The 27,545-nt window shown below is 36.6% G+C and overlaps 1 protein-coding gene across 10 annotated transcripts in view; it reads left to right on the plus strand.

Annotated features, from left to right (window-relative positions):
• Nucleotides 1-27,545, plus strand: part of DMD (dystrophin) — a 2,236,915-nt gene that overhangs the window by 1,682,814 nt on the left and 526,556 nt on the right. For all 10 annotated transcript variants that reach the window (XM_024988361.2, XM_024988358.2, XM_024988360.2 and 7 more), the window contains one exon: nucleotides 15,795-15,984. In XM_024988361.2, the coding sequence (XP_024844129.1) occupies nucleotides 15,795-15,984 (190 nt within the window). The remainder of the gene's footprint in view (nucleotides 1-15,794; nucleotides 15,985-27,545) is intronic.

Genomic DNA, 27,545 nt, shown 5'->3' on the forward strand with positions numbered 1-27,545 from the left:
AGCAGATCAGTTGATTAATCACTAAGGGTCTTATTTAAATGGCAAAATCTAAAGAGCATTTTTTTTTTTCAGAAAGCTCATGCCAGTACTAGAATGAGCCAGATGCTTTACAACTTAGTATCCATAATTTAAGTAGTTGTCCCTCAAAGGATTTCTAATTCCATTTCCTTATTACTCTGGTTCCTAGAGTTTGAAAAAACACACTGAGGTAATGACAGGCTAAAATCAAATGTGTTGATTTCATTACTAAAGCTTATGTCTTATTGTTTTTTATTTTTGCCAAACCTTTCTATGTATATGTTAACCTCAGGATACTAGCAGCGGATGGTGTTGTTTTTAAAACCGTGAATGTATAGTTTTCTCTAGATAATTTTAAAGAATGCTGGCTTACTTGAGGACTTTTTTTTTTCCCCTAAAGCTCAAAAACAAACTCTTCAAAGATTTAATTACTCTAAACAACAGAAAATGGGAACTTTGTTTTCCAAAAGAAAACAGAGTCTATGGAAAAGTTGCTTACAATACTCAACAGTACTCAGATTGTTGACTAATCTTAAAGGAGAAAGACATCAATTAATTCATCGATAAGCATTAACATTATCCTTTCCCAATAATTCGTATCATAAAAATTGGGGGCAAAATAATTTAGATGATGTTATAGTGAGACACGGCTGAGCGACTGAGCATTCATGTGTGTATGGTATATATATATAGTAAATGAATGTATATAAAAATGAACACTCATTCATTCAGCCTTGACGTCTTTCCTACACAATGGTTAAAACTTGCATCAAAAACTACTCTTTAAAAATCCATCCTAAATCCCATATAAATATAGCTATAGTATAAGAAAGATATTATCTCTTCTTTAGGGATATACAAAAAACTAAGGATATTCATAACGTGGTTTGTCTTAAAAGAAATGCCCACCTTTGGGTGAACAGGGATGTTTGGGAAAAATAAAACTCAAAGAAGCACTGCCTTTAATATGCCTCCTCTCTTGTTATTTCTGTCACTTCTCTGTGCTCCTGTCCCCATCTTTGCCTCCCTCACTCCCTATTCCTTTTGATCTCCACTTCAGCTTCCATGGTTTCTCCATTATTTTCAGCAGTTACTTCCAGTGGGTCTCACACTTTGTCAGGTCTTATATTCCTGTTATTGCCCATGTATCGCCCCATCCCCAGTGGCTGGAAAATCCTTCTCAGGCCCCTTCAACATCTTCTTGCCTTTCCAGTTCTTCTGCTTCTCAGCATTTATTTATTTATTTATTTATTTTACTTTTCTAGACCCAGTCTTTGTCTCATATTTCTTCTGACTCTAAGCTTTTATCCACTTAGAAAATGGCATATCAGAGTGTTGTTCCTCTGAGCAGATCTTTGGCACAGCCGTCTAAATGCTGCCATGACAGGAGGTTACCTTGCTATTGTGCACTTTTTCCATAGTATATGCAAACTGCCTTGATCCACATCAAAAGGTATCATAATTAGGAAAATAAAATACACAAAAGCCTCCTCAATTATTTTATCCTAGAAATAGAGAAATGATTTTGAGCCAGATACATAGAATAATACTCATGTCACACTAACAGTGTTCTCTAGTTAGCATCTTATTGTAAATTCATTCCTTAGGACTTTGATATCTGGAGCTTTTCATTTTCAAATGATAGGTACCTATCTACTAATTGCAAATTATTTTAATATATCTTTTACATAAAAGATTGTCCCTTTTGAAAGCTCATTTGGAAAATAATTTGGGGTGAGAGACATAATTTTTTAAAAATATTAACAATGTGTTTTGATGCCCCCATTTGTAGTTCAAACTCTGACTCTGTTAAACTTTGTGTAGCTTTTTAAAAAAATAATAACAAAATGTCTATACTTTTTCATTCCTGTGAAAACAGGTTTCCCAGAGTTAGTGAACTTAAAATAGCTATTGTACAAGTTAGAAAGTTGATTTGTTCTTTCTGTCATGTTCATTGCTTTTTCAACACAGCAAAATTGTAAATGTAAACTTCTCCCCTAGAAGATGAGCTGGGCTGCAATTTTCAGCTAATTGGGAGAAGCAGCCCTGAGTTGAGCACTGTCAGGCTGATTTGAGTCTTAAGATATGATGATGATTATTGTGTCAAATGTAATCAAGAACCTGGGCTCTGAACTAACTGAAGGCCTGGCTGTTTTTAATTCAGGTCCGTATATGAAGTAGACCTCTGGTTCACTGGTAGTCACAGCTGCCTGTAAAAGCAAGCAATTTTAAAAATACAATTCTGTTCTCTGTGGAGCTGTTAGGATCAGGGATTGGATACACAGAGGGCAAATATTCTCATTCTGTCCCTTAAAAATTCTATTTATTTTCAGTATAATATTCTCATCTTGAAATTTCCCAGTAGCTCCGTATCCGTGGTTTTCAACCTTCTCAGGTCCAATGCCAACCCCTTCCTTTCTTATAACAAATACTTTGTAACACCTTCTTTATAGTCATAAACTAAAATTTATAGATAATATATCCTACCTGTAGATACTTTAAAAAATGATGTTTTAACTTTTTAATTTTTAAGAGAAATATGAGCCATTTATAATAAAATAATGTGTATTTCAGTATGGAGCAATTCAGTCAGGATCACGCTAGAGCACAAGTGAAGGTTCTAGTTGACTACACTGTGAATGCAATATCAACCATTATGGAGTGACACTGGTGTGTTGTATATGGACTCAAATACTGTGAGTGGCATTGGCCATCCATAGTGTAATTTTCCAAAATGCTAAACAACTTCTAACAAAATCTGTAACAGCACTAGGTAAAATTTTCCTTGGGCTTTCATAACAGTTGGGCTTCCCTAGTAGCTCAGCTGCTAAAGAATTTGCCTGCAATGCAGGCAACCCCAGTTCGATTCCTGGGTTGGGAAGATCCTCTGGAGAAGGGATAGGCTACCCACTCCAGTATTCTTGGGCTTCCCTGGTGACTCAGCTGGTAAAGAATCCACCTGCAATGTGGGAGACCTGGGTTTGATCCCTGGGTTGGGAAGATCCCCTGTAGAAGAAAACGGCTACACACTCCAGTATTCTGGCCTGGAGAATTCCATGGATTGTATAGTCCATAGGGTCACAAAGAGTTGGACATGACTGAGTGACTTTCACTGTCACTCAGTTCCTTTTCTGAAAATTCCAGTGTCTATTACAATCTTGACAAAAGTACTTTATATGTGTATGTTGCTGCTGCTGCTGCTGCTAAGTCACTTCAGTCGTGTCCGACTCTGTGTGACCCCATGGACGGCAGCCCACCAGGCTCTGCCATCCCTGGGATTCTCCAGGCAAGAACACTAAAGTGGGCTGCCATTTCCTTCTCCAGTGCATGAAAGTGAAAAGTGAAAGTGAAGTTGCTTAGTCGTGTCCAACTCTTAGCGACCCCATGGACTGCAGCCTACCAGGCTCCTCCATCCATTGGATTTGCCAGGCAAGAGTACTGGAGTGGGGTGCCATCGCCTTCTCGCATATGTATGTAAAATTGAGTTAAGTTTTAGGTTCAGGTGTTCACAGGGTCTTGTCCTACATGAGTGTCTAGACGGACATTCAAAAGGGTAACTTGCCTGGTGGTCCAGTGATTAAGACTCTGCACTTCCAATGCAGGGGGTGTGGGTTTGATCCCTGGTGGTGGAACTAAGATCCTACATGCTGTGGGGTGCATCCAAAAGGAAATAGAAAAGTATTGTGGGACTTGGGACAGTGTTTTGTTCGTGGAGTCTACCATCTGTAGCCCCTCCCCATGGAATGCCAGTAGCACTCTTCAAGCACTCTGTTAATCAAAACTGTCCCTCAGTTTCCAGAAAGCCTCTGTTGTGTTGTCTGTAAAATTTGGTTAAATATTTTTTCATGATGAGAACTGATGTATTGATTAATGAAATAACAATATTCTCTGAGAACCTAACCTCTTTCTTCGTGATCCAGTTGCAATGTATGACTAATGAAATCAGCAAACATTTAAGATCTGCTTGAGTCTGAGTGAACTCCAGGAGTTGGTGATGTACAGGGAGGCCTGGCGTGCTGCGATTCATGGGGTCGCAAAGAGTCAGACACGACTGAGTGACTGAACTGAACTGAACTGAACTGATTGTCTAGAAAAGTCTTTAAATATTCTGTGACTATCATTGCAGTTAGAAAAGCCTTTAAATATTCTGTGACTATCATTGCAGTTAAAATCTATTTCCACCATCTTTAGTAAATGCCCTGGTCTCTACAAAAGGGTGATGATGACATTCCTCTCGGAGCTATGTTAATTACCTTCTAAGTAGATGTTGACTAATGCAGTTGAATTCTGTGTTAAAATCACAGAAGATATTACTGTAGCTACCATGATGAATGCTTCTTAGATGGAGGCTGTGAGAGAAATATGAACCCATTTCTTGAAGAGACTAATCAGATAATTTAGTAAAACAAATACATACACAATCAGTTAAAAAAAAAAAACTATATTACCTATATGTTTGAGGCAAAACATTTTTTTGCATTGAAGAATTTTCTTCAATGGGTAAGCAAAATGCAGCCATCTATTTGAATTTCATCAGGGCATTTGACAGGTTCTCTCATTATATTCCTATGACTAAATTGGAGAAATACTGGTTAGATGCAAGGCAAATTGGATGGTTTAGCAACCATTTCATGCTTTTACACAAAGAATGTACATTAATGGGTCAGTATCCAGAGTTCTCTGGTGGTCCAGTGGTTAGGACTTGGCACTTTCACTTCTGGGGGCCTGGGTTCGATCCCTGGTCTGGAATTAAGAGTTTAAAAAAAGAAAAGGAAAAAAAAAATGATTACTGTTAAGCAGCAAGGGAAGGTCTCTGGTGCTGTGCTGTACTGTTCTATTCTCATCCCTGACAAATGTTTTTTTAAACGTAGATGAACTCTTCCTTTGATTGAGTAATTAATTAGTTGGCCACGCCATACAGTTTGCAGGATCTTAGTTCCTCAACCAGGGATTGAACCCAGGCCCAAAGCAGTGAAAGCATGGAATCCTAAGCACTGGACAGCCAGGGAATTCCCATGCTGGATGTTTTTGTTAGAACCTGAATGGAGCTACAGAGAGGGCATCCGTTCAAATCTATGAATAATGCAAAACAGGGAAGGGAGGAGTATGTTTGCTGACAGAGCCAAGTGGGTGCTTGGACAGGATGACTTTTTAGTCCCTTTCAGTACATGTTATCTCTAGATCAGGCTCAAACTTATAGGATATTAGAAAATTTGCCAAAGCAATGGATTTATTTTGACAGAAGTTATTGTTTGCTTTGCCCTCTGTTTTTGCAATGCACTTAAAAATATATTGGATTAACATTCCTTGCAGGAGTACATTTTTTTTTTCAAAAAATAAATTGTTTTCATGTAAGAGTAGCAGAAATTCAGTCATTGACAATCCAATGTGACATGTCGCCCAGTGAAATAGCCTACCATTTCACTTTCACTGCTAATTAAAAAATTGATTAAAGGTATAAGCTCCAAAGATTTAATATCCATGCTTCTACAAAGGGAAACATAATTTTGGTCACAGGATTGCTTATTCTTATTTTTAAACATATTAGTTATAACTGAGTGATAGTCTGTTATACAATCAATTCTACTATAACAAGAGCTATCCACAAGTTATTCTGAGGTTCAACTGAAATAGTATAGGTGAAAGTAATGTATAAATTTTAAAATTCTATGCAAATATAAACTATTATTCAATAAATTCACATCAAGAAATAATTACTATTTATAAGTATTTTGAAAACAAGTAATTGAGACATTCTCACTTTTAGAAGCTATGCCTGGTTCATAGTAGGCTCATTGACTTTAATTTGGTTTATTGAGTGTCTGTTAAATACTACGAACTGTGGGACGAAGCCTTGTGTCAAGGGATTAACAAAAAGTTGATATTGATGGATGATGATGATAAAGATATAAAGACATTTGGTAAGCGATATAATCATAAATAAGAGGATTCTTAAAAGCATGTGCAGCTCTCAGAGTGATTCCTTTAGTGTTATAGTTTTAATTGAAAAAATAAATCATTAATGTTTTACTATTCTTCATAAATTTGAATTGATCTTATAGAAGGCCATCAATATATTCTAAATTATTTAGTTCTTTTAAATGTAGTTTCTCCCCATAATAATTAATAGTGGGAAAGTAGGAAACTTTAAATCTTTATTTTGATCATCCATTTTAATTAGCTCAAGTTATTTGTAATCCTACAAGTCTTATAAAGCATATCTGAGTCATTAAAAGGATTCAAAATGAAAAGAGCAAGGGCAATTCTTTTAGAATCTACCAAGACAGAGTCACTTTGAGAGATTAATTCATTTCTCAACCGGTCTTATTAAAATATATTTATTTTACCATAAAATTTCTAGGAAAGAACGTGTGAAGTGTTTGGTGTTCTTGTTAGATATTTCTAGTGTAAAACATTTCTCAAAGATACAGATTTCTGGATAATTTCTGTATAATTAGCAAACATTTACTAAGTTACCATTATAAGAAGGTCACAAGTGTATGTATTAAATGCTTTTTTATTTCATAAGAATAAAAATATTACTGCCTACAATCCCCTCTTTTAAAATGTTAAAATCCTCAAACCTACTTCAAATCCAACATGCAGTATTCATTTTAATAATTTTCTTAGATGGCAACTGATGATGGTAAGCAAAGGAATAATCTTTTTTTTGTTCTACACACAAATATACACCATAATCTGAATTCTTATAATAATCACAGAAAGCAAGGAGCTTTTGACACTAGTACTAGGGAAGGACTGATGCTGAGGCTGAAACTCCAATACTTTGGCCACCTGATGCGAAGAACTGACTCCTTGGAAAAGACCCTGGTGCTGGGAAATATTGAAGGTAGGAGAAGAAGGGGACAACAGAGGATGAGATGGTTGGATGGCATCACCGACTCAATAGACATAAGTTTGAGTAGTCTCCAGGAGTTGGTGATGGACAGGGAAGCCTGGCATGCTACAGTCCATGGGGTCACAAAGAGTCGGACACAACTAAGCGACTGAACTGAACTGAATATCCTTTATATTTACTTCACAAGGAGATTGGCAAATGTACCTTGAAATGTAAAGTCAGAGCAGACTAGATTAGATGTTTCACGTTTTGCCACTTACTTTGGTAACTTGCCCAGCCTCTCAGAAAATCATGTTTCTCATCTATAAAATGTTGCTGATAATAACAACCTGCCCCATTAACCTCATCAAGTTGTTTAACAAATCAAAAAGAAGATATATGTGGAAAAGCTTGAAAACTAAAGAGCATTGTTTTAGTGCAAAATACTATGGCAATAAATGTTGAATTTAAAAGGCTCTCAAAAGTGCATTATTAACCACAAAAGAGTGCTGAGTGAGGAACTAGGTAATGATAGTCACAAATATTTAGAGACCAGAACTTGAAGTTCATATCAGGAATTATGAAAATCATTCATATTTCTGAATTCCATTGAGAAACCTCTACTGTAAGTTCATATAATCAGCTGATGATATGTTTTTAACCCCTTCTTTCCTTTTAAAGGGAATCTGCTATATGTTTGCCTTTTGATGGTAGAAAACTGAACCAACTTGCCTTGCTGTCTTCTGAATGTTATATAACAACATCTCCTGTTCTCTTTTTCTCTAAGATATTGAGGATGTGAATGTATATTTGTTTGACTGCAGTCTAATGAGACTTCAAAGAGATGATCTTTTAAATTGGTTTCTATCCTAGTTTTCATATATCCTTTTAGAAGAGAAGAAAGCTACTCAATCTAGCTTATCAAAACAGGAAAATACATCTTTTAAAGAGATTAACATTACAAGTGACCAACATCGACTTAAAGATTCATATTATACAAATCATAGAGAATTTCTTAAGAGTAGAAATTGTATCCAGTTGTAAACTCAACCCTAATCTAAGTTTATATTCTTCTGGATGGCAGTATCAATGTACATTTTTTCTAAATGTCTTTTACAGTGCTATAATTAAACTTCTCCAAAATAGTACCTTAAGGTATTGTATCAGTAAAAAATATATATAAAATACAGATCTTAGACTAAGGAATGTTAATCTCTTTGTTAATATTCCAAGGTAGGAAATATATATATATATATATATATGTATCTTGAATACTTGTTTTTAATATTTTGTATATTTTTATCAGCTTTTCTCAATGATAAATGTCTGAAACACAAGTCAAATGAAGTGAATAATGCCAAGAACAGAACAAAGTACATTTTTACTGCTGTCTCCTAATTTCTTTTGAGAAATATCCCAATACTTTTGGAAAAAAGTATGTAATTATGCTTTTTACCTAATGATATATTGTGCAAATCTCAATTTTTGAAATGCCCATAGAGTGAAAAAATAAAAGAGTTGGAATGTGTATTTTAAAATTTCTTACATGATTAATAATACCTATATTCTCTTTCCATCCAAATATAAAGTCCAGGTGATTTTTTTTTTCACTAGAATGTCTGTATCTTTGAAGAAAATAGCTAGCTTCAAAGCTATGGTTTATCTTTAGAGAACTAATCTATTTTCCATGCAAGTATGTTGCTTCTGCACATGTTAAAAAGTCATCCTGTGTTGTCTGGGGTGACAAAAAGATGGGAATGAGTTTTCTGAGAAGTAATCAGCAATACTTTGGGAACATTTAGGTCATAGTTTCCAATTAACTCTGAAGAGTTTGAGTAATTTAGTACCAAACCTCAGGAGAGAGGGGATAAAAACCTCTTTGATGCATTTGTCGGTGAATGGCAAACCAGCAAATTTGCATTAGAAATGGATTTTTTTGTTTGTTTTGAAACAGAGACCAGCTAGATCTTTCTACTGTAGTTGGAGTGAGGGAATATCTTTCCCTCTCAGTAGGTTTCTATGTGTTGCAGTGATGGCTCTTATGGTAAAATAACAAAGAGATGAATTTTTGCTCCAAAACGAAGGCCAGGATTCAGTAGCATAAACTTTCTGGCACTTTCCTTTCTTTTACGACTGCAGTGAGTATATCAGAGAGGAGTGGACACTAATATCCATTTTCAGAGTTAGAAAACTGTCTTTTTCAGGATTCAATACTTGAACTATAATCCTAATTCCACCACTTCCTTGGGTTCAACTTTGGGAAAGTCATTTTGGCTCTCTCAGAATCAGTCTTCCCAACAGCAAAATGAAACTTGCAATAACCTATGAGATATCTAAAAGGTTTCTGATTGTTATGAAAATTAATTCAATTAGGCAGACTTTTGTTGAACATCCATCACTGTATTTTGAGATAAAGCCCAGCAATGATCCCCACTTCCTTTGATAAGAAAAGGGAAAAAAAAAATGTGTTGAAAAAAGATAGATTTATCACTTGTTAAGGAAATTGACACAGAAGTTCATGAATACAGTGTGATGCATATTATATTCAAGCTACTGTTAGGGAATCCAGATGAACTACAACCTGAATCATATTGTCAGTTCAGTTCAGTCACTCAGTCATGTCTGACTCTTTGTGACCCCATGGACTGCAGCACACCAGGCTTCCCTATCCATCACCAACTCCCAGAGCTTGCTCAAACTCATGTCCCAAACTCATGTCATGAATCATATTGTAACTATAGATAAATGTCTAAATATCGGTCTCCTCCACCAGACTTGAATGTGTTCAATGTCAAAGTCCATGTCCATGTCTCACTGACTTTAGTGTTACCAACACCACGCATGAATCCTGGCACATAATACATGTAGACGAGGTGCATGCATCACCTAATGCATGAGTTGTTGGTAGGCATGTGGAAATAAGAATGAGATTCAGGTTTAAAGATAACCTGTATGGAAGTTGAACTCAGTGGGAAAGAGTGAAACATCCAACTGAAAGCAAATGAAGAAACCAAACATACTGTAGGTAGAAAAAAAAATGGGAGGTTAATTTATGAACTGGTGAGAGAATAAATCTGAACATACTTTTAAAATTTTTGAAGAGTTCTGTAGATAACAGATTTTAAATTTATTTTCTGTGCTAGCTTAGAGCCTTCATCTCATACTCTGTGTCAATAGTTACATTAAAAGGACAGAATATTTTTCTTACCTTAGAGTTCAGTAACAGAGGAAAAAAGAGAAACATTCTCTCAGTTGCCAGAACCCTTCTGGGTCATCTATCTAAGGAGATATTTTCCAAAGACACATAAAGCCATAGTCTTAGAATTGTTGCTAGAGATGGAACTAGTAGGATACTGGTCCAAACATTATTGAAGGATTTTGCTTAGATTCATGCTTTTCATTAGTGCACATTGCCAATAGAATTGCTGGAGATTAAAAGGAATGCTTCCTACAAACTGCTGTATAGCCATAGGTAATAAAATTCTAGCTGCCCCATGAAAATACAATGCAGACTTATTTTTTAAACAAAAGCAAAATTAATTCATTGGCTGGCAAACCAGTATAATCTGTTATGATTACAGAGAATTTGAACTTCAGGTTAACTCTGGTTCTATGAGCAGTATTTGGCCTAAAGTCCAAGTGCTTGCTGCTAAGGTACTCATTTTCTCTGATCTATATCTAACAAACAAAAAAGAACAACAACAACAAAAAAAACCCCACATCATCCTGTAATACTTTCCCTAAAACTATCATAGGAAATGATAGTTGTTAAAGTGCAAATAAACCGGGAAGGAAAGATCGAGAGTGTTTTATTTGGTTACTTCCTGATGATACCAGGGCACGGATGAAAATGTTACTTAGCAGAAGACCAAGTAGTGTGAATTTCCCGTTGGTTACACTTTCAGAAACATCTGGGAAAAATATCAGATTGAGCCTTTTTCCCCCCCCAAATATTCAATGTGTTTGTTTCTGTTTGGTTGTATATAATGTGTGTGTATATGTATTTGTGTGTGTATAATCATTTAATACGTGCAGTGATGAACTGTCATCCCTGCTGCTGCTGCTGCTAAGTCGCTTCAGTCGTGTCCAACTCTGTGCGACCCCATAGACGGCAGCCCACCAGGCTCCCCCGTCCCTGGGATTCTCCAGGCAAGAACACTGGAGTGGGTTGCCATTTCCTTCTCCAATGTATGAAAGTGAAAAGTGAAAGTGAAGTCGCTCAGTCATATCTGACTCTTAGCGACCCCATGGACTGCAGCCCACCAGGCTCCTCTGTCCATGGGATTTTCCAGGCAAGAGTACTGGAGTGGGGTGCCATTGCCTTCTCCCTGCATGTATCTAATCATGGAATATTGTCCATACATTAATTAAGCTCTTCAGCCTTACCTTGGAAAGTCATAGGCTTCCCTTTTTTCTTTTGCTTTTTATGTATTAGGTTGACCCATAACAAATTAGTGATTTACAACTTAGGTAAAAATCTGGAGTCTTAGAGATTTATTCAGAGATACCATGGTGTGGGTGTGTGTGTAAGTGTGTGTGTGTGTGTGTGTGTGTGTGTGTGTGTGTGAAGGATGAGGGTATACTCTGATTGCCTCATTGATAATCAGTTCTTAAAAAGAAAATGGAGATGCTGAGACATGCCTTCTGTGATTTTTCCACTTTATGCAGATTTGTGCACGTGGGGGGTTGTACTAAGCTTTATAGCTCCAACACTTTGTCCTTTCAGTAGATTCTTGCTTCTTAACTGGTGATAATGCCTTATCTACAGATCTCCTTAAAGGACAACCAAAGGTATAATAGCTCTTCAGGCTCAATTGCTGAGTATGAGAATCCTTCATCCTGTCTCCTTTTGTGACCACAATCTGTGCAAGTGGTTGTATATTTCTCCACATACATTTTTTAACAAGTATATTTTTCAAAGTTTTATTTAGTATGACAATTCAGCAGGTCAAGTTCCCCAGAAGTCAGATTCTGAGAAAGTGATTAATGTGTAGGGATTTCTTTATTTTTTGGTAGAGTGCTCTCAGGATGAATACCTGGGAGAGAAGAAAGGGAAAGAACCAGGATAGGACAGAAGGAGAAGCTGGGCTTCAATTCATTTGTAACCTCAACATCGATCAATCCTCCTCCCCTCCCGAATTGTCCAAAGCTGCAGCAAGGGGGATAGACTTTTACAAAAAGTCCACACATTAACCAGTCATTGGAGGCAACCTGCCTGCATCCAGCAGCTTTCCCAGGAGTTAAAGCAAAACACATTGCTGCTTAGTCACTCAGTCACGTCGGACTCTTTGTGACCCCATGGACTGCAGCAGGCCAGGCCTCCCTGTCCCTCACTGTCTCCCAGCTGTTTCACAAGTTCATGTCCATTGAATCAGTGATGCTATCCAACCATCTCATCCACTGCTTCCCTCTTCTCCTTTTGCCTTCAGTCTTTCCATACTGTTCATGGGGTTCTCGCAGCAAAATTACTGGAATGGTCTGCCATTCCCTCCTCCCCTGGACCACATTTTGTCAGAACTCTTCACTATGACCTGTCTGTCTCAGGTGACCCTGCATGGCATGGCTCATAGCTTCAGTGAGTTATGCAAGCAAAACATACTTCAGTCCTGAAATAGGGGTCTGGACATCCCAGCACAGCATCCACTACACCAGTAGTTCTCAAAGTTTGGTCTCTCCAGCGTCAGTGATGCTCAAACTTGAGCATATATCAGAATTGCCTGGAAGACTTATTAAAATACAGCTCGCTGGACTCCACACAGAATTTCTGATACAGCAGGTCTAGGGTGGGGCTTGAGAATTGACATTTCTAATAAGTTCTCAGATGGCATTGATACTGTTGGGCTATGGAACATTCTTTGAGAACCACTGTACCACACTGCCTATATTTACCTATGGAGAATGGTGTCCTTATGAACAGAAATAAAACTTTTTGAAGTCAGCATCCCATTCCATATACCATCAAATTCTCAGCTATTTTTGTGCATTCTATACCTGGACTTGCTGATAATTAAAATTTGTCATATAAAAAAGTACTTAACTGATGCAGTAAATTATATTTGTAAAGCATTATTACTATTTTATGATAATTTGGTCATTGTTACTTTTAAAGTTCATGCCAAATTTTCTCCAGGGTCCATAATTTGATAACCTGGATATTATCATTAAAAATAATAATCTATGTTCGAGGTCTTTAGTTTTGTTCTAGGTAATTTTTTTATTACTTTATGATTCTCATTGCTACATTTTTTGTTTATCATAGAAGTTACTTAAAGGCATGCGATTATAGAAAATTTTAAAGTATGGTATATATTCAGAACTATTTTGAATGCACAAATATGGAATACAAGTAACTTTGACTCATCTAGTCTAGACGTAGCACAATTAAAATTTAAGAATTCAGTGTACATAGATGGATCTCAGGAAAAAGGATGCAGCCTTAAATCTCCCACACAAGCCAGAGATAACAGTCTCACCTCTGATTGAAGAGATTTTCTGCCATTGCTGCCACTGAATTTTGTCTAACGTATTTCCAAATTGGAAAATATTCAACCCGATGTTGTCAATATTTCAGGCCACAAGGGTGTTGTTTAGGAAAACGGTGCCTTACTGTCCTGAAAGAGTTACTGCTCTTCCCTAAGGGCCTAATTTACAAAGCAGCGACCTTGGTGGTAGGATTGGGCTGGAAATCTCATTGTCTCAGTAGAACACTTTCATCTGATTTATGTGCATCACATTTTCCAAATAACTCGTAGAAAGTTATTTACTAGTTACTTTCTCTGGAAGCCAAGGGTAAGTGGTGTTTCTCTTTAAGGTTAGAGAAGCTGGGATGCATCAAGCACAGCTCATCATGATGATGAAGCTGATAATAAAATGCACAGTATCTAATTCTCTGCCATGAGGGAGTTTCACATTGCCCCTTTTATTTTGTGCGACTTTGGAATATGTTAGAAAATACATCAGTGTCTAACCCTGCGTTTGTCTCCTGCAATGTGACAGCTTATTTCTATGCCAAATTTGGAGCTGGAGGTGGAGTAAATCTTAGTGATTTCTAGAGTACAAGCCAACCTAAAATATTAGCTAGCACTGGCTGAAATTGCCCCGTTTGTTGGTCAGAAATGGTCAAATGTTAGCAATTACACAGGCTTCAACCTGTATGTTGTATGTTTCACACCAGATTATAACATTACGTTTCTCAGTTTTGTCACAACGGTTCTGAATTTTTAAATCATCCTAAATAAATAATAAAAGATACTTTGCTCTTTCTCCCTGCATTGATAGTTTGCCTGAAAACTAAATAAGCAAGGAACTAGCAGTTCAGGCTAGCCATCGAACTTCATGAGGTTTAACTGATTTGCCCAATCAGAGCACCGGGCTACCTTTCAGTTGTGCGGTATTCAAGTTTATTTAGGAGTTGATAAATAGCTTAGTGCAATGCTTCCTTTTTTCCAGTTGCTGCACCCTCATAAACCTATTCTCCCCTCCACCAGTTAATGCAGACAGAAGATTTTTATCCAGTATGAGCACCAAAACTACACTGTGGAAGACTGTATGCTCAGCAAAAACCTCACCCATGATGAATAAACAGCTCTTCCGGGGGCTTTGCTGCCGCTGGCTCGGCAGGAGTTGTTTATTGCCTGGTTTGCACATCCCATGATAAAGTTGCTGCTGAAATAAATTGCAGTTTTGCATAATTATTGACAATCACATCTTAACAAGCAGTGTGTATCATATTCAAGTGTTCAGTTTTTTTTTAAATCCATTTTTAGCTTATGTTGAATCCCAGAAAGCGTTTGTGTAGTAATAGAAGGCAAATACGACATTTAAATAGAGTACTAATTTCCTTATTGCAGAAAAAATTTACCTGAATCTTTTTAGATGGGGCTGTTATTGCCTCAGGCAATTTTCCTTCCCAAGTTACTATTATGTAGATGTTTGCTGAGGGCATACGTATGTGTATCCACAATACATGCATTATATATATTGTCAGAAAATATGAATAGCTCTTTTGTGGATTTTTGTGTCACTAGGGAATTTGATTCATTCCTTCTATAAGATTAGAGCAATGAGAATGGAATGTGGGCATAGGGAATCCACATTTTTGAGCAACTATAATATGTGACTCATAATGTGTGAGGCACTCAGCTTCACACACACTGTTGTATTTTCAGTCTCATCAATACAACAATATGCATTGCAGATGAGAAATCAGAGAGGTTAAGTAACTTGTATCACACTCGGCGGAGGACACTGCGATTTGAACCCAATGTGTCTGGATTTTAAGCTCTACTTTTTCCATTACCCATAAAATTTTTCTTTTGGAAAATATTCTTAGTTGTATGACCATCAGGTAATGCAAAAGGAAGCTAATACAATAGTTAGAACTATTAGAACACACTGATGTTATGCAGATTACATGTTGCACAATGTTTGCTATGAAATATGTAGTTTTTCTACTTCTTAATCTTTTTGTTCCCTTTTATTCTCCAGTCCCCTTCTCCTTCTTCCTCCAGTGTTCAACTTTCCATTGTAGGTTTGCATTTCTCCTGGCCTATTTAATCATGGTTCCCTGCCTCAGGTAACATTAAAGATAAGCATGGTAGATTTTAGGGTTTTACCTATAGAGATTAGTTTCAACTTTTGCCACATATTAAAATAACCTTTCAAAATTGACCAGCCAAAATGTTTTTTAAAACAAAGAATTTTTTGGAAAATGAACTTTCAAAAGTCTATAAGTCCAAATACATACACACACACACACACACACACACACACATGCTATTCTAGTGGTTGATGTTTTCAAGTGGAGTTTTAGCAGCAACTCACATTTGTTGCAATGTTATGATTTAGTCCCTTTGATTTTGCTCTTTTTGTGGGATTCACTGGCTGCACCATTCTGATATTTGAGGATAATTGCATCTGGACATTTGTTCCTTTGCAGAGTGAGTGAGCGAGAGACTGCTCTGGAAGAAACTCATAGATTACTGCAACAGTTCCCCCTGGACTTGGAGAAGTTTCTTGCCTGGCTTACAGAAGCTGAAACAACTGCCAACGTCCTGCAGGATGCCACCCATAAGGAAAGGCTTCTAGAAGACTCCAAGGGAGTAAGAGAGCTGATGAAACAATGGCAGGTAAGTCAAGTGTTTCTACTTTTATAACTTGTGAATTGAACCAAAGAATCCTCAGCATTTGTCCTTGTAGTTGATATGCTGTGGACAAAAGTAGTAGTTTATGTGGCCTTATATATTTAGGCTTTTGGGCTAGAAGAAGAAAGAGGGAGAAGCAAAAAATCATTTCTTATTTCATTTAACACCCAAGTCTTCTAAATAGTATGTGGTTTTGACCAGGAAGAATTTGCGCATGAAAGCTGGAGCTTTGATAAGAAGAAACTTTGCTCAGAGAAAAGGAATTAGGGGTTGGTTTATTAAATTTGAAAAAGTTGCCATTTTTGAGTGTTTATTTAATATTTTACAGGAAAAGCATCTGTATGAATTGTCTGTTTTATTTAGCGTTGCTAACTGAATCAGTTTCCCTTCATTACTTTCCAATACATTTTGAAATGTTAATCTGGCCTTTTGTGGGTTTCCTCCTAACATAATCTGTGAAAATAAAAATGAGATGGCTAACTTGGTCATGGTTAATGATCACACAATTTTCAGACAATTGTTTTTCCTAGAAACAAAAATTATTGCTATAAAATTTCATATGCATAAACAGCAAAAACAGAAGTTTCAGGTTGTTTTATGTACTTGAAGTCTTGGTGTGAATCATATTCTATAGTTCAGGAAGGCTCCTGATATTTAAATACTTTGGGGACATGATAGAGTTTTCCTGACCTATATTGGAGTTTTGTTATGTAGAGTCAAATTTTCTGACTTGAAATAAGAACTTTACTAGTACCACAAAGAAACTTTGGAGTGTTCAAATAATATGATCCATTTTTAGGCCTAACTTCAGGTTTTTAATATTTTAAAATTATGGCAAAAAAGTGATAGTGTATTCCAGGTTGAAAAAGAATTCCAAAATCAAATCATAGTAAGAAAAGTTTCTTCTCCTCCCTCTCCTTGTTGTTCTCCTTCTTTTCTTCTGTTTTGATACGAGATCTGATCTACTTTGTATATAGAGTAGATGACAGTGGCAATTTATAGCTTCTTGAATTCCTCATTCTTGCTGTATCATTCTCCTCAGACCCCACTTGCTCCTTCACAATGTGTGTTGAATTACTTTGATCATTTGGAGGTAGTTTGCATAGATAAAGCCAGGTATTGTTCTAAACAGGTATCTCCTATGGCTTGTGGATGGAAATGCGGTGTAACGTTTGTTTGTTTTTTTTGGTCACTCTTAGCTAAATGGTTAGAAAATATGTTGCTAACGTATTTGACTTATGATATTTCATTTAAAAATTTATCTTGGCTTGTAAATGCCCATAAAGCCACCCTAGAGTTTTAAATATGTGGATTCACATATTCCTATCAGCTATGGTAAATAACGAGTAAAACTTTAAGTGGATTTTTTTTAGCAGATTCTTTTCAAAATTAAAGATTGTTCCAGTGACTCAATTTTGTAATAGGGATTTAATAAAATATTTCTTAAATTCATGGACAAGTATTGTTGAAGACAAAACAAGAATACATCCATGTATCTCCTATACATTTTATATTTGTATCTATAGTACTTATACAACAAAGATTCATACTGAAACTTATCATGAGAAACTGCAAGATTCTGAATCAATAGGAAAAAATGGCAGTGTTTCCTAACTATGTTTATTATGAAAGCGTGGAGAATAAAGTGCATTTTGTGCTTAGATTTCTAATCTCTTCAAAAACAATTGGAAATTATGCTGAGGAAATTTTCTTAGCTTATTCTCTATTACTCATTAAAAAATCTATTTATTCTTAAAAACCATGTAAAATTCCCTTAGAGTTCCTGAAAACCTTAGACATACCATTTTTCTCTTAACTATAATAGGACTAAGATTCCAATGTTATTTTAAAACAGAGACCATTTTCTCATTCCCTCTCTATTAATATTGTGTCTTCTATAAATTCCACTTGCCTGAGGTTGAAACTACATTTTATGGATAGGAATGACATTTATAGCCAGCTCTGATTTTCAGTTAGATGGTTGAATAATGGCCTTTTGATGAAAGATTTGAAGATGTCATGGTAAAATCTCTAAACTACTGAAACTATTGATTACTGTTAACAGCACATTTCAGCTGATAGAATTGAATCAAGATACTGGGGTTTAAAAGCAACAGCTTGAAAATAAATAAAACTACATACCTTAGGAAATTACATGCAGTTTCAGTATTTCAGCTAAATGGAAGTGTTTGCTTTTCTTCCCCCTCTGAAGATTTTTTTTTTTTTAATTTTGAACAAAAGGGATGTTCTATAATATGTGTGAAGGAATCAAGTGTAATGGTGTGCCTTTCACTTCATTTGCAGAAGCTGGTAGCATTATATTCTTTGCATGATTCATGCTATATAGCAAGAATAGTGCTTACATATTAAAAAAGAAATTCCAAATGCCTAGCCAGAACATCAGCTTTCCCAGCAGATCCCAATATATCTATCCAACCCAAAGCAGTGATGTTTTACTTTATACAAATGCTGCAGAATGGAGATAGGGGGTGAAGACCTTCACAAAATGAATTTTTCTCTATGGCTGTCAATCATTTTTTCTATATATGGCGACTCCAGCTCTTGCTAGACTGCCTATCACTGCTTATCACCCACTTCATAGGATGTTTAATTCTCCCAGCAATAATTATAATTCCTGGGTTTGATAAGCATATATGTATTATGAAACATATGCTTCCTGAATGGAATTAACCTGATTAATTCCACTCTGGAAGCCATTAAAGTTTTTTCCTTGTATGAGAAAAAATGATGTTATTTACGTTGCTTATTAAAAGCAAGGTCATATTTGTCCCCATACTTTAGGATGACAAGATCTTTTCTTATACAGTATTGGTATTTCTGACAGTGTAACTGACATCTTAAAGCCAATGTATTTTTACAGCATTCCATATAGAGGCTTGTGAAGTGACAGTTTGAAAAGTTTTAAATTGCAAATTTATTCTTAAAATGAAGAATTATATTCATAATTGTATCAGATTCTTCCTATGTCCAAAGCATTTCCTACTTTGGGCCTCAGAGAATTGGTAAAGATGGCCACACTTCTAAGTGCTAACATAAAACTATTGGTAACCAACTGAAAATGGGTAGACTCTGCATCTTTGCTAATATTTCACAAGAATTTCACCAATCTTAACTGATTCTCTAAGCATCCCTAAGAGATCATTGTAATAGCAGCTGGTAAAGAAGGTATGTGGGGATGGGTGTGCAGTGGGGAGAAATGGTCATAAAGGTAAGATAATTAGGGTCTTTTTCTCAGCAAGAGAGACTATGGAGCAATTAATATTTGAGATCCCCTCATCTGTGATCTTGGAGAACGCAATGGCACCCCACTTCAGTACTCTTGCCTGGAGAATCCCATGGATGGAGGAGCCTGGTGGGCTGCAGTCCATGGGATCACTAAGAGTCAGACACGACTGAGCAACTGCACTTTCAATTTTCACTTTCATGCATTGGAGAAGGAAATGGCAACCCACTCCAGTGTTCTTGCCTGGTGAATCCCAGGGACGGGGGAGCCTGGTGGGCTTCCGTCTACAGGGTTGCACAGAGTCGGACACGACTGAAGCGACTTAGCAGCAGCATCTGTGATCTGGTTCCTGTCTCAGGCCCTATACAAAACACTTCCAGAGAGAAAAGATTGATAAATTTTGAATTGTACATCAGAGTATACCCGGAAATTGATTAAGCTATCTTAAATTTCTAATACATTGTTGAAATTGAGGGAAAGTAGCTTCTTCAATGTTGCTCACACTATATTTTGGCCCACTGAATGCAACCTCAATAGCAAAATTAGTATCCTGAATAAATTAGATTGTCACATTTGTTGGTACATTTGAAAAGAGAGATAATCTGAGTATCCCTAATTCTTAGAAAAGAAAACACTTTGTATATATAGCAACCCTTTCTGTTGCTATAATTTGAATTGAGTTTTACATGTATTTTTTAACCTTTCTACTTTGGTGTCCAAAGATTATGAAAGTTTATTTTGATGTTTTTATTTTGCCTAGTGTTATCTGCCTGCCATTTTTGATAATATGCAAAACATATAAATGTATACATATATACATATGTATTAAATTTCCATAAAATGTTGATTAATTCATCAAATCTTTATTAAACACCATTAGATGTCTAGCATGGAGTTAGGACTAGCATTACAAATATAATTAGAGAGATGTTTTTCAAGCATAGTTCAAAGAACTAGGTTATATAATCAATTTAATGAGTATCAATTCACATTTTTTAACAAAGGAATAAAATTAGTAGAATAGAAAAATAACAAGAGTCTATCCCTCTTAAATAAGAGCCAGTATTATTTTGTGAAACTTCGGTTTCAACTATTTGTATATGCATGTGTATGTATTTGTGTACGTACTGGACTAGTGTGTAGCACATATTCAGAAACCTCTGTATTGGAGTATGATTTCTGCCTTTGGGATGCTTACATTTCAGAGGTGAGGATAGTTACACTAAGATAAAATTCTGGTAGTGTGATGAGTGTTACAGTAGAGGGCTAGACAGGGTCTAATAAAAACAGAAGATGATTAAGTTAAGCTTGCCAGAGTCTCCAGGGAATTCACCTGGAACACTGTTTTTCAGTCTTGGAAGAGGTTTTTAAAATGCTAATTTCTGGGTTCTAGCCCTAGAAAGTCAAACTGCATTGATCACAGCATGTCCAGTCCATGCTTCTCCTGTCCAGCCAAGGTTGAGAACTTCTGTTTAGAGAAAGTTAGAAGAATGTGTCAAAAGTGAGCTAGATGCACAGAGTTAACAAGGGATTTCTGGCACAGGAAACAGCATATTGAAAGTCCTGGACAGTTGGGTAGTTTGAGAATCAAAAGGTACTTCTTTATGGCTGGGGTGGCTGGGGTATGATTATTCTAAGAAATGTGATTGGAAAGATCAGCTGAGGCTAAATCATGTAGAAAGGCAGCATGATAGAGTAGATAGAGTATGAGCCTTGTAGGTAGAAAGATCACTTATTTTACCACTTGTTGTCTAACCTCTAAGTCTCAATTATATCCTTCTGTACAAAGAAAATAATGCTTCACAGAATTTTGTGAGAAATAAATGATAGGATACATGTAAAATGCCCACCAGAGGGGCAGAGCGTTGCACTCAAATTGCTCGGTATGTTAGCTGTCTTTTCCTTCCTTGTTTCCACCTATGTTTAAGAGTTTGGACTATTTTTACTCTATGAGAAGTCACAGCATATTTTTAAGCAAGGAAATGAAATAACCTGACTTATGCTTATGTTTTTGAAAGATTGCTCTGGTAGCTATAAGGAGAATGAACTGGAAGGATACAAGATCTGTCCAGGAATAAAAGTTAGAAAATTATTTCTGTAATATTCCAACCAATAAATGACCATTAAGATGTTGAGGCTAAACAAAGGAAACATATATGTGAGCTATTTGGAGGTAAAAGCTAACACTGTGATGCACTGGGTTGGCCAAACATGCAGGTTATTCTGTAACATCTTACAGAAACACTCAAATGAACTTTTTGGACAACCCAATAGATTATGGGAGGAAGAGGTGAGGGGGAAATGTGAGGTACAGCAAGAAGTCACTGACTGCTTACCATTTGAGATGACCAGGTGCCAACACAGAGTTGCAGAATTAAAGAGGAGAAATTGTTATAGGAAGAGAAAGCAGCCGGTTTTTCTTTCTCAAGATTACTCCAGCTATTCGCGGTCTTTTATGTCTCCATACAAATTTTAAGATTTGTGAAATCTTAGTTCTGTGAAAAATGCCATTGGTGATTTGATACAGATTGCATTGAATCTGTAATTTTCTTTGGGTAGTATAGTCATTTTCAGAATACTGATTCTTCTAATCCAAGAACATGGTATATCTTTCCATCTGTTTGTGTCACCTTCAATTTCTTTCATCAGCATCTTACAGTTTTTGGAGTATAGGTATTTTGTCTCTTTAGGTAGGTTTATTCCTAATTATGTTACTCTTTTTGATGTGATGATAAATGGAATTGTTCCTTAATTTCTCTTTTTGATCTTTCATTGTTAGTATGTAGAAATGCAACAGATTTCTGTGTATTAATTTTGTACCTGAAACTTTATCAAATTCATTGATGAGCTCTAGCAGTTTTCTGGTAACATCTTTAGGATTTTCTATGTATAGTATCATTTCATGCAAAGACGGGCTCGATAAAGGACAGAAATGGTATGGACCTAACAAAAGCAGAAGATATTAAGAAGAGATGGCAAGAATACACAGAAGAACTGTACAAAAAAGATCTGCATGACCCAGATAATCATGATGGTGTGATCACTCACCTAGAGCCAGACATCCTGGAATGTGAAGTCAAGTGGGCCTTAGAAAGCATCACTACAAACAAAGCTAGTGGAGGTGATGGAATCCCAGTTGAGCTATTCCAAATCCTGAAAGATGATGCTGTGAAAGGGCTGCACTCAATATGCCAGCAAATGTGGAAAACTCAGCAGTGGCCACAGGACTGGAAAAGGTCAGTTTTCATTCCAATCCCAAAGAAAGGCAATTCCAAAGAATGCTCAAACTACCGCACAATTGCACTCATCTCACACACTAGTAAAGTAATGCTCAAAATTCTCCAAGCCAGGCTTCAGCAATATGTGAATCGTGAACTTCCTGATGTTCAAGCTGGTGTCAGAAAAGGCAGAGGAACCAGAGATCAAATTGCCAACATCTGTTGGATCATGGAAAAAGCAAGAGAGTTCCAGAAAAGCACCTATTTCTGCTTTATTGATTATGCCAAAGCCTTTGACTGTGTGGATCACAATAAACTGTGGAAAATTCTGAAAGAGATGGGAATACCAGACCACCTGATCTGCCTCTTGAGAAATCTGTATGCAGGTCAAGAAGCAACAGTTAGAACTGGACATGGAACAACAGACTGGTTCCAAATAGGAAAAGGAGTACGTCGAGGCTGTATATTGTCACCCTGTTTATTTAACTTCTATGCAGAGTACATCATGAGAAACGCTGGACTGGAAGAAACAAAAGCTGGAATCAAGATTGCTGGGAGAAATATCAATAACCTCAGATATGCAGATGACACCACCCTTATGGCAGAAAGTGAAGAGGAACTCAAAAGCCTCTTGATGAAAGTGAAAGTGGAGAGTGAAAAAGTTGGCTTAAAGCTCAACATTCAGAAAACAAAGATCATGGCATCTGGTCCCATCACTTCATGGGAAATAAATGGGGAAACAGTGGAAACGGTGTCAGACTTTATTTTTCTGGGCTCCAAAATCACTGCAGATGGTGACTACAGCTATGAAATTAAAAGACGCTTACTCCTTGGAAGGAAAGTTATGACCAACCTAGATAGCATATTCAAAAGCAGAGACATTACTTTGCCAACAAAGGTTCGTCTAGTCAAGGCTATGGTTTTTCCTGTGGTCATGTATGGATGTGAGAGTTGGACTGTGAAGAAAAGCTGAGCGCCGAAGAATTGATGCTTTTGAACTCTGGTGTTGGAGAAGACTCTTGCAAGTCCCTTGGACTGCAAGGAGATCCAACCAGTCCATTCTGAAGGAGATCAGCCCTGGGATTTCTTTGGAAGGAATGATGCTGAAGCTGAAACTCCAGTACTTTGGCCACCTCATAAGAAGAGTTGACTCATTGGAAAAGACTCTGATGCTGGGAGGGATTGGGAGCAAGAGGAGAAGGGGACGACAGAAGATGAGATGGCTGGATGGCATCACTGACTCGATGGACGTGAGTCTCAGTGAACCCTTGGAGTTGGTGATGGACAGGGAGGCCTGGCATGCTGCGATTCATGGGGGTCACAAAGAATCGGACACGATTGAGTGACTGATCTGATCTGATCTGATCTGATGTATAAGTATCATGTCATCTGCAAATGGTGACAGTTTTATTTTGTCTTTTCCACTTTGTATTCCTTTTATTTTTCTTCTCTGATTGCCATAACTAGGACTTCCAAAACTATGTTGAATAAAATTGGCAAGGGTGGACATCCTGATCTTGAAGGAAATGTCTTCAGCTTTTCACCATTGAGTATAATGTTAGTGGTAGGTTTCTTGTGTAGGGCCTTTATTATGTTGAGACATGTCCCCTCCGTGCCCACATTCTGGAGAGTTTTTTCATAAATGGGTTGTGAAATTTGTCAAAAGCTTTTTTTGCATCCAATGAGTTAATCATATGGTTTTTATTCTTCAATTATACAATGTAATATTACTCAGCCATTAAAAAGAACAAAATAATGCCATTTGCAGCACCATGGATAGACCTGGAGATTGTCACACTGAGTGAAGTCAGATGGAGAAAAAGAACTTTTGTTTGATATTGCTTATATGCAGAATCTAAAAAGAAATGATATGAATGAACTTATTTATGAAACAGAAACAGACTCACAGACTTAGAGAATAAATTTAGTTACCAGGGGGGAAGGCTGGGGGGAAAGGATAGTTAGGGAATTTGGAATGGACATGTACACACTGATATATTTAAAATGGATAACCAACAAGGACCTATTGTATAGCACAGGGAACTCTGTTCAATATTATGTAACAACCTAAATGGGAAAATAATTTGAAAAAGAATAGATACATGTATAACTGAATCACTTTGCTATACACCTGAAACTATCACAACATTGTCAGTCAAGTAAACTCTAATATAAATGAAAAGTAAAAAATAAAATAAAATAATTAAATGGATAACAAAAAAAGAATGCAGCTGGTTTTGAGGTATCTGTGAATAATAAAGGTGAAAATAACACCTCCCTTGAGGCACTTTTGAATGTGGATCTAATTTGGAGAAAGATATAGGTCAAAGATATAAAATTGAAGGACATCAACATGGACCCCATTAAAAATACATAATATTGCACAGAAATCAGTGTCATTGTTACTTGAATTTCTCCATTCAGAAATATATCTAGAAGTCACTAAAATATTACTTGCTGTAGCACAGAATTGGTCTTAAATGATGCCATCTTGTGCTATTTAAAAAGACAGCTCTGAAGACTCTTGTAAATGTTTTAACCATGAAAAAAAGGCAAAGAACTAGCAAAGCTTTGGTGTAAAATTCTTACTGTGGAGAATGCAAAAGTATTTGGGTAATATATCCAAGATCAAGAAAAACTCTTTCCAGTTAGGGCAGTTAATTTCTTCTCTTATATAAAAGTGGAACGTTTTGATTTACTTCTTGTTCTACAGGAAGAAGTTTATACACATTCACAATACTATGGATGGTAGTACTCAGGAATAGATTCAAGAGCCACGTGCTTTTTATTTTACTATAGTCAATAATTTATTATGTTCCATGGGTTTCTCGAGGCAAGAATGTTAGTGGTTTGCCATTCCCTTCTCTGGTGGACCATGTTTGCCTGGCGTGCTGCAGTCCAGGGGGTTGCAGAGTCGCACAGGACTTAATGACTGAACAACAACAATTATGTTCCAAGTTTGGACCCTGAAGTCCTCGTAGATGACAAAGAAAACCCAAAAAAGAAACAGTGAAAATAATTAAAAGTTTAGAAATAAAGTCAATGAGGACAAGGATTGGTGTTCAAGATTGGTGTTTTAGTGCCTACAATATAGAAAGTAATCCATTTATTGTTAACCAGTGATGGAAAACAGTCACCTCAATATAATACAATGAGTCTAACCACTTGATTGTAGGAGTTATGACACTCTGAATTATCTTACCATGGTCTCTTTCATATATGAACCTGTTAATTCAGTGTATGGAAACTTCAGGACCTACTTTTTTGGTATTACCATTAAGTTTGCTATTATTAACATCTGGAATGATACAGGGAAGCACTAATTTGAATAACTTTGTAACTCAGTTATTGGATTCTGTAATTTTATACATACTAACTAAAAGAAAGGCCCATATAGGTAAGAAGACAGTATGCCTACTGAAAACTGAATTTTGATAGACCCTAATAACCATTGTTTTTTATTCCCCACAGAACTTTTGTGAGGCTCTTATAAATAAAAATATTAAAGCACTTTGAAAAAGCTTCTTCAAGTGAAAGATTCTTATTAATGTTATGAATTACCATTAGAGAAAAGCCAAACTAAAGATGTAGATTTAATATCATATGCTTTAAAATCAACCAACTAAAATTATATTAATAAGGATAATAATAACTAAATTGTTCCATGTTTATAATTGGCAAATCATTTTTACTTTCATTCTCTGATTTGATTCTCACTGAAAAGCTCTAGTATTGGTACTATTATTTCCATATTCAGATAAGGAGGGTAAAATTATGACAGTTCAATAATTTAGCTATTATTACTTCTTTGAAAATCAACTGTCCGCCATTCATCACACTACCATCTTTTCAGTCAGAGAAATTTCAAACCAAATAGTCATTTCTATCTACATTGCCTTCTTACTTGCCATACTTTCTAGTTCGCTTTCAAGTTCTATCAGTTTTACATCTCTAATCTTTTACACCTGTTCATTTCTCTCCAGTCCACTTACCCACCACTCTGATTTTTACTCATTACCTTTTACGTTCCCTCACTCTTTCCTGCATTGCTCCAATCCACCCTGCAGATTGCCATTTTCAATTAAGCTTTGTAAAACAGTTTTTATTGTAACTACCTGATAAATTCCATGAGAGCAGGTATTTTATCCACTTTATTCTCTTATATATTCCTATTGCTTGAGACAGTGCCCAGCACATAATGTATGTGTGTGTGTGCGTGCACACACACACGTGCTCAGTCATGTCCAAATTTTTGCAACGCCATGGACTATAGCCTGCTGAGCTCTTCTGGCCATAGGATTTCCCAGGCAAGAATACTGGAGTGGGTTGCTATTTCCTCCTCCAGGGGATCTTCCCCATCCAGCGATCAAACCCACGTATCTTGTTATCTCCTTTATTGGCAGACCGATTTTTTGTGACTACTGCCACCTGGGAAGCCTTCAGCACATAACAGGTGCCAATAAATATTCATCAAGTGAATGAAAGAATATATGACTCCCCTGTTCAAACAACTTTTATGACTTCTCAAAGACCTCAGAATATTCTACAAACTCCTTTACCTGACCCACTAGGATTGGCCCTCAAACTCAATTTCCTATCTTGTTTCTTCTTTTTCCTCTCCATGCACCCTTTATTGTTGTCATTGTTGTTCAGTCACTGAGTCATGTCCAACTCTTTGAGACTCCATGGACTATGGCCTGCCAGGCTGCTCTGTCCATGGGATTTCCCAGGCAAGAATACTAGAGTGAGTTTCCATTTCCTTCTCCAGGGGATCTTCCTGACCCAAACATGGGACCTGAGTCTCCTGCACTGGCAGGTGGATCCTTTACCACTGAGCAGCCTGGGAAGTCCCTGTGCACCCTTAACTCCTACTAAATCGCACAGCTAGCCTGTATACTTTTGTGTCTTTGATGACTTCTTTCTTTTCTTGGGACTCCTTTTCCTCATCTCAGTTTACCCAGATGCAACCTGATTTTCAAGGAAAGTCATATTCACATTCTTCCCTTTTCCCTGAGTCCTAGAGCTAGAAGACATCTTGTCTCCTTCTCAATTCCCAGAGGCATTTCTTTGCACTTTAAATAACA

This window comes from Bos taurus, chromosome X, assembly GCF_002263795.3.
Source record: "Bos taurus isolate L1 Dominette 01449 registration number 42190680 breed Hereford chromosome X, ARS-UCD2.0, whole genome shotgun sequence".
Taxonomy (NCBI): domain Eukaryota; kingdom Metazoa; phylum Chordata; class Mammalia; order Artiodactyla; family Bovidae; genus Bos; species Bos taurus.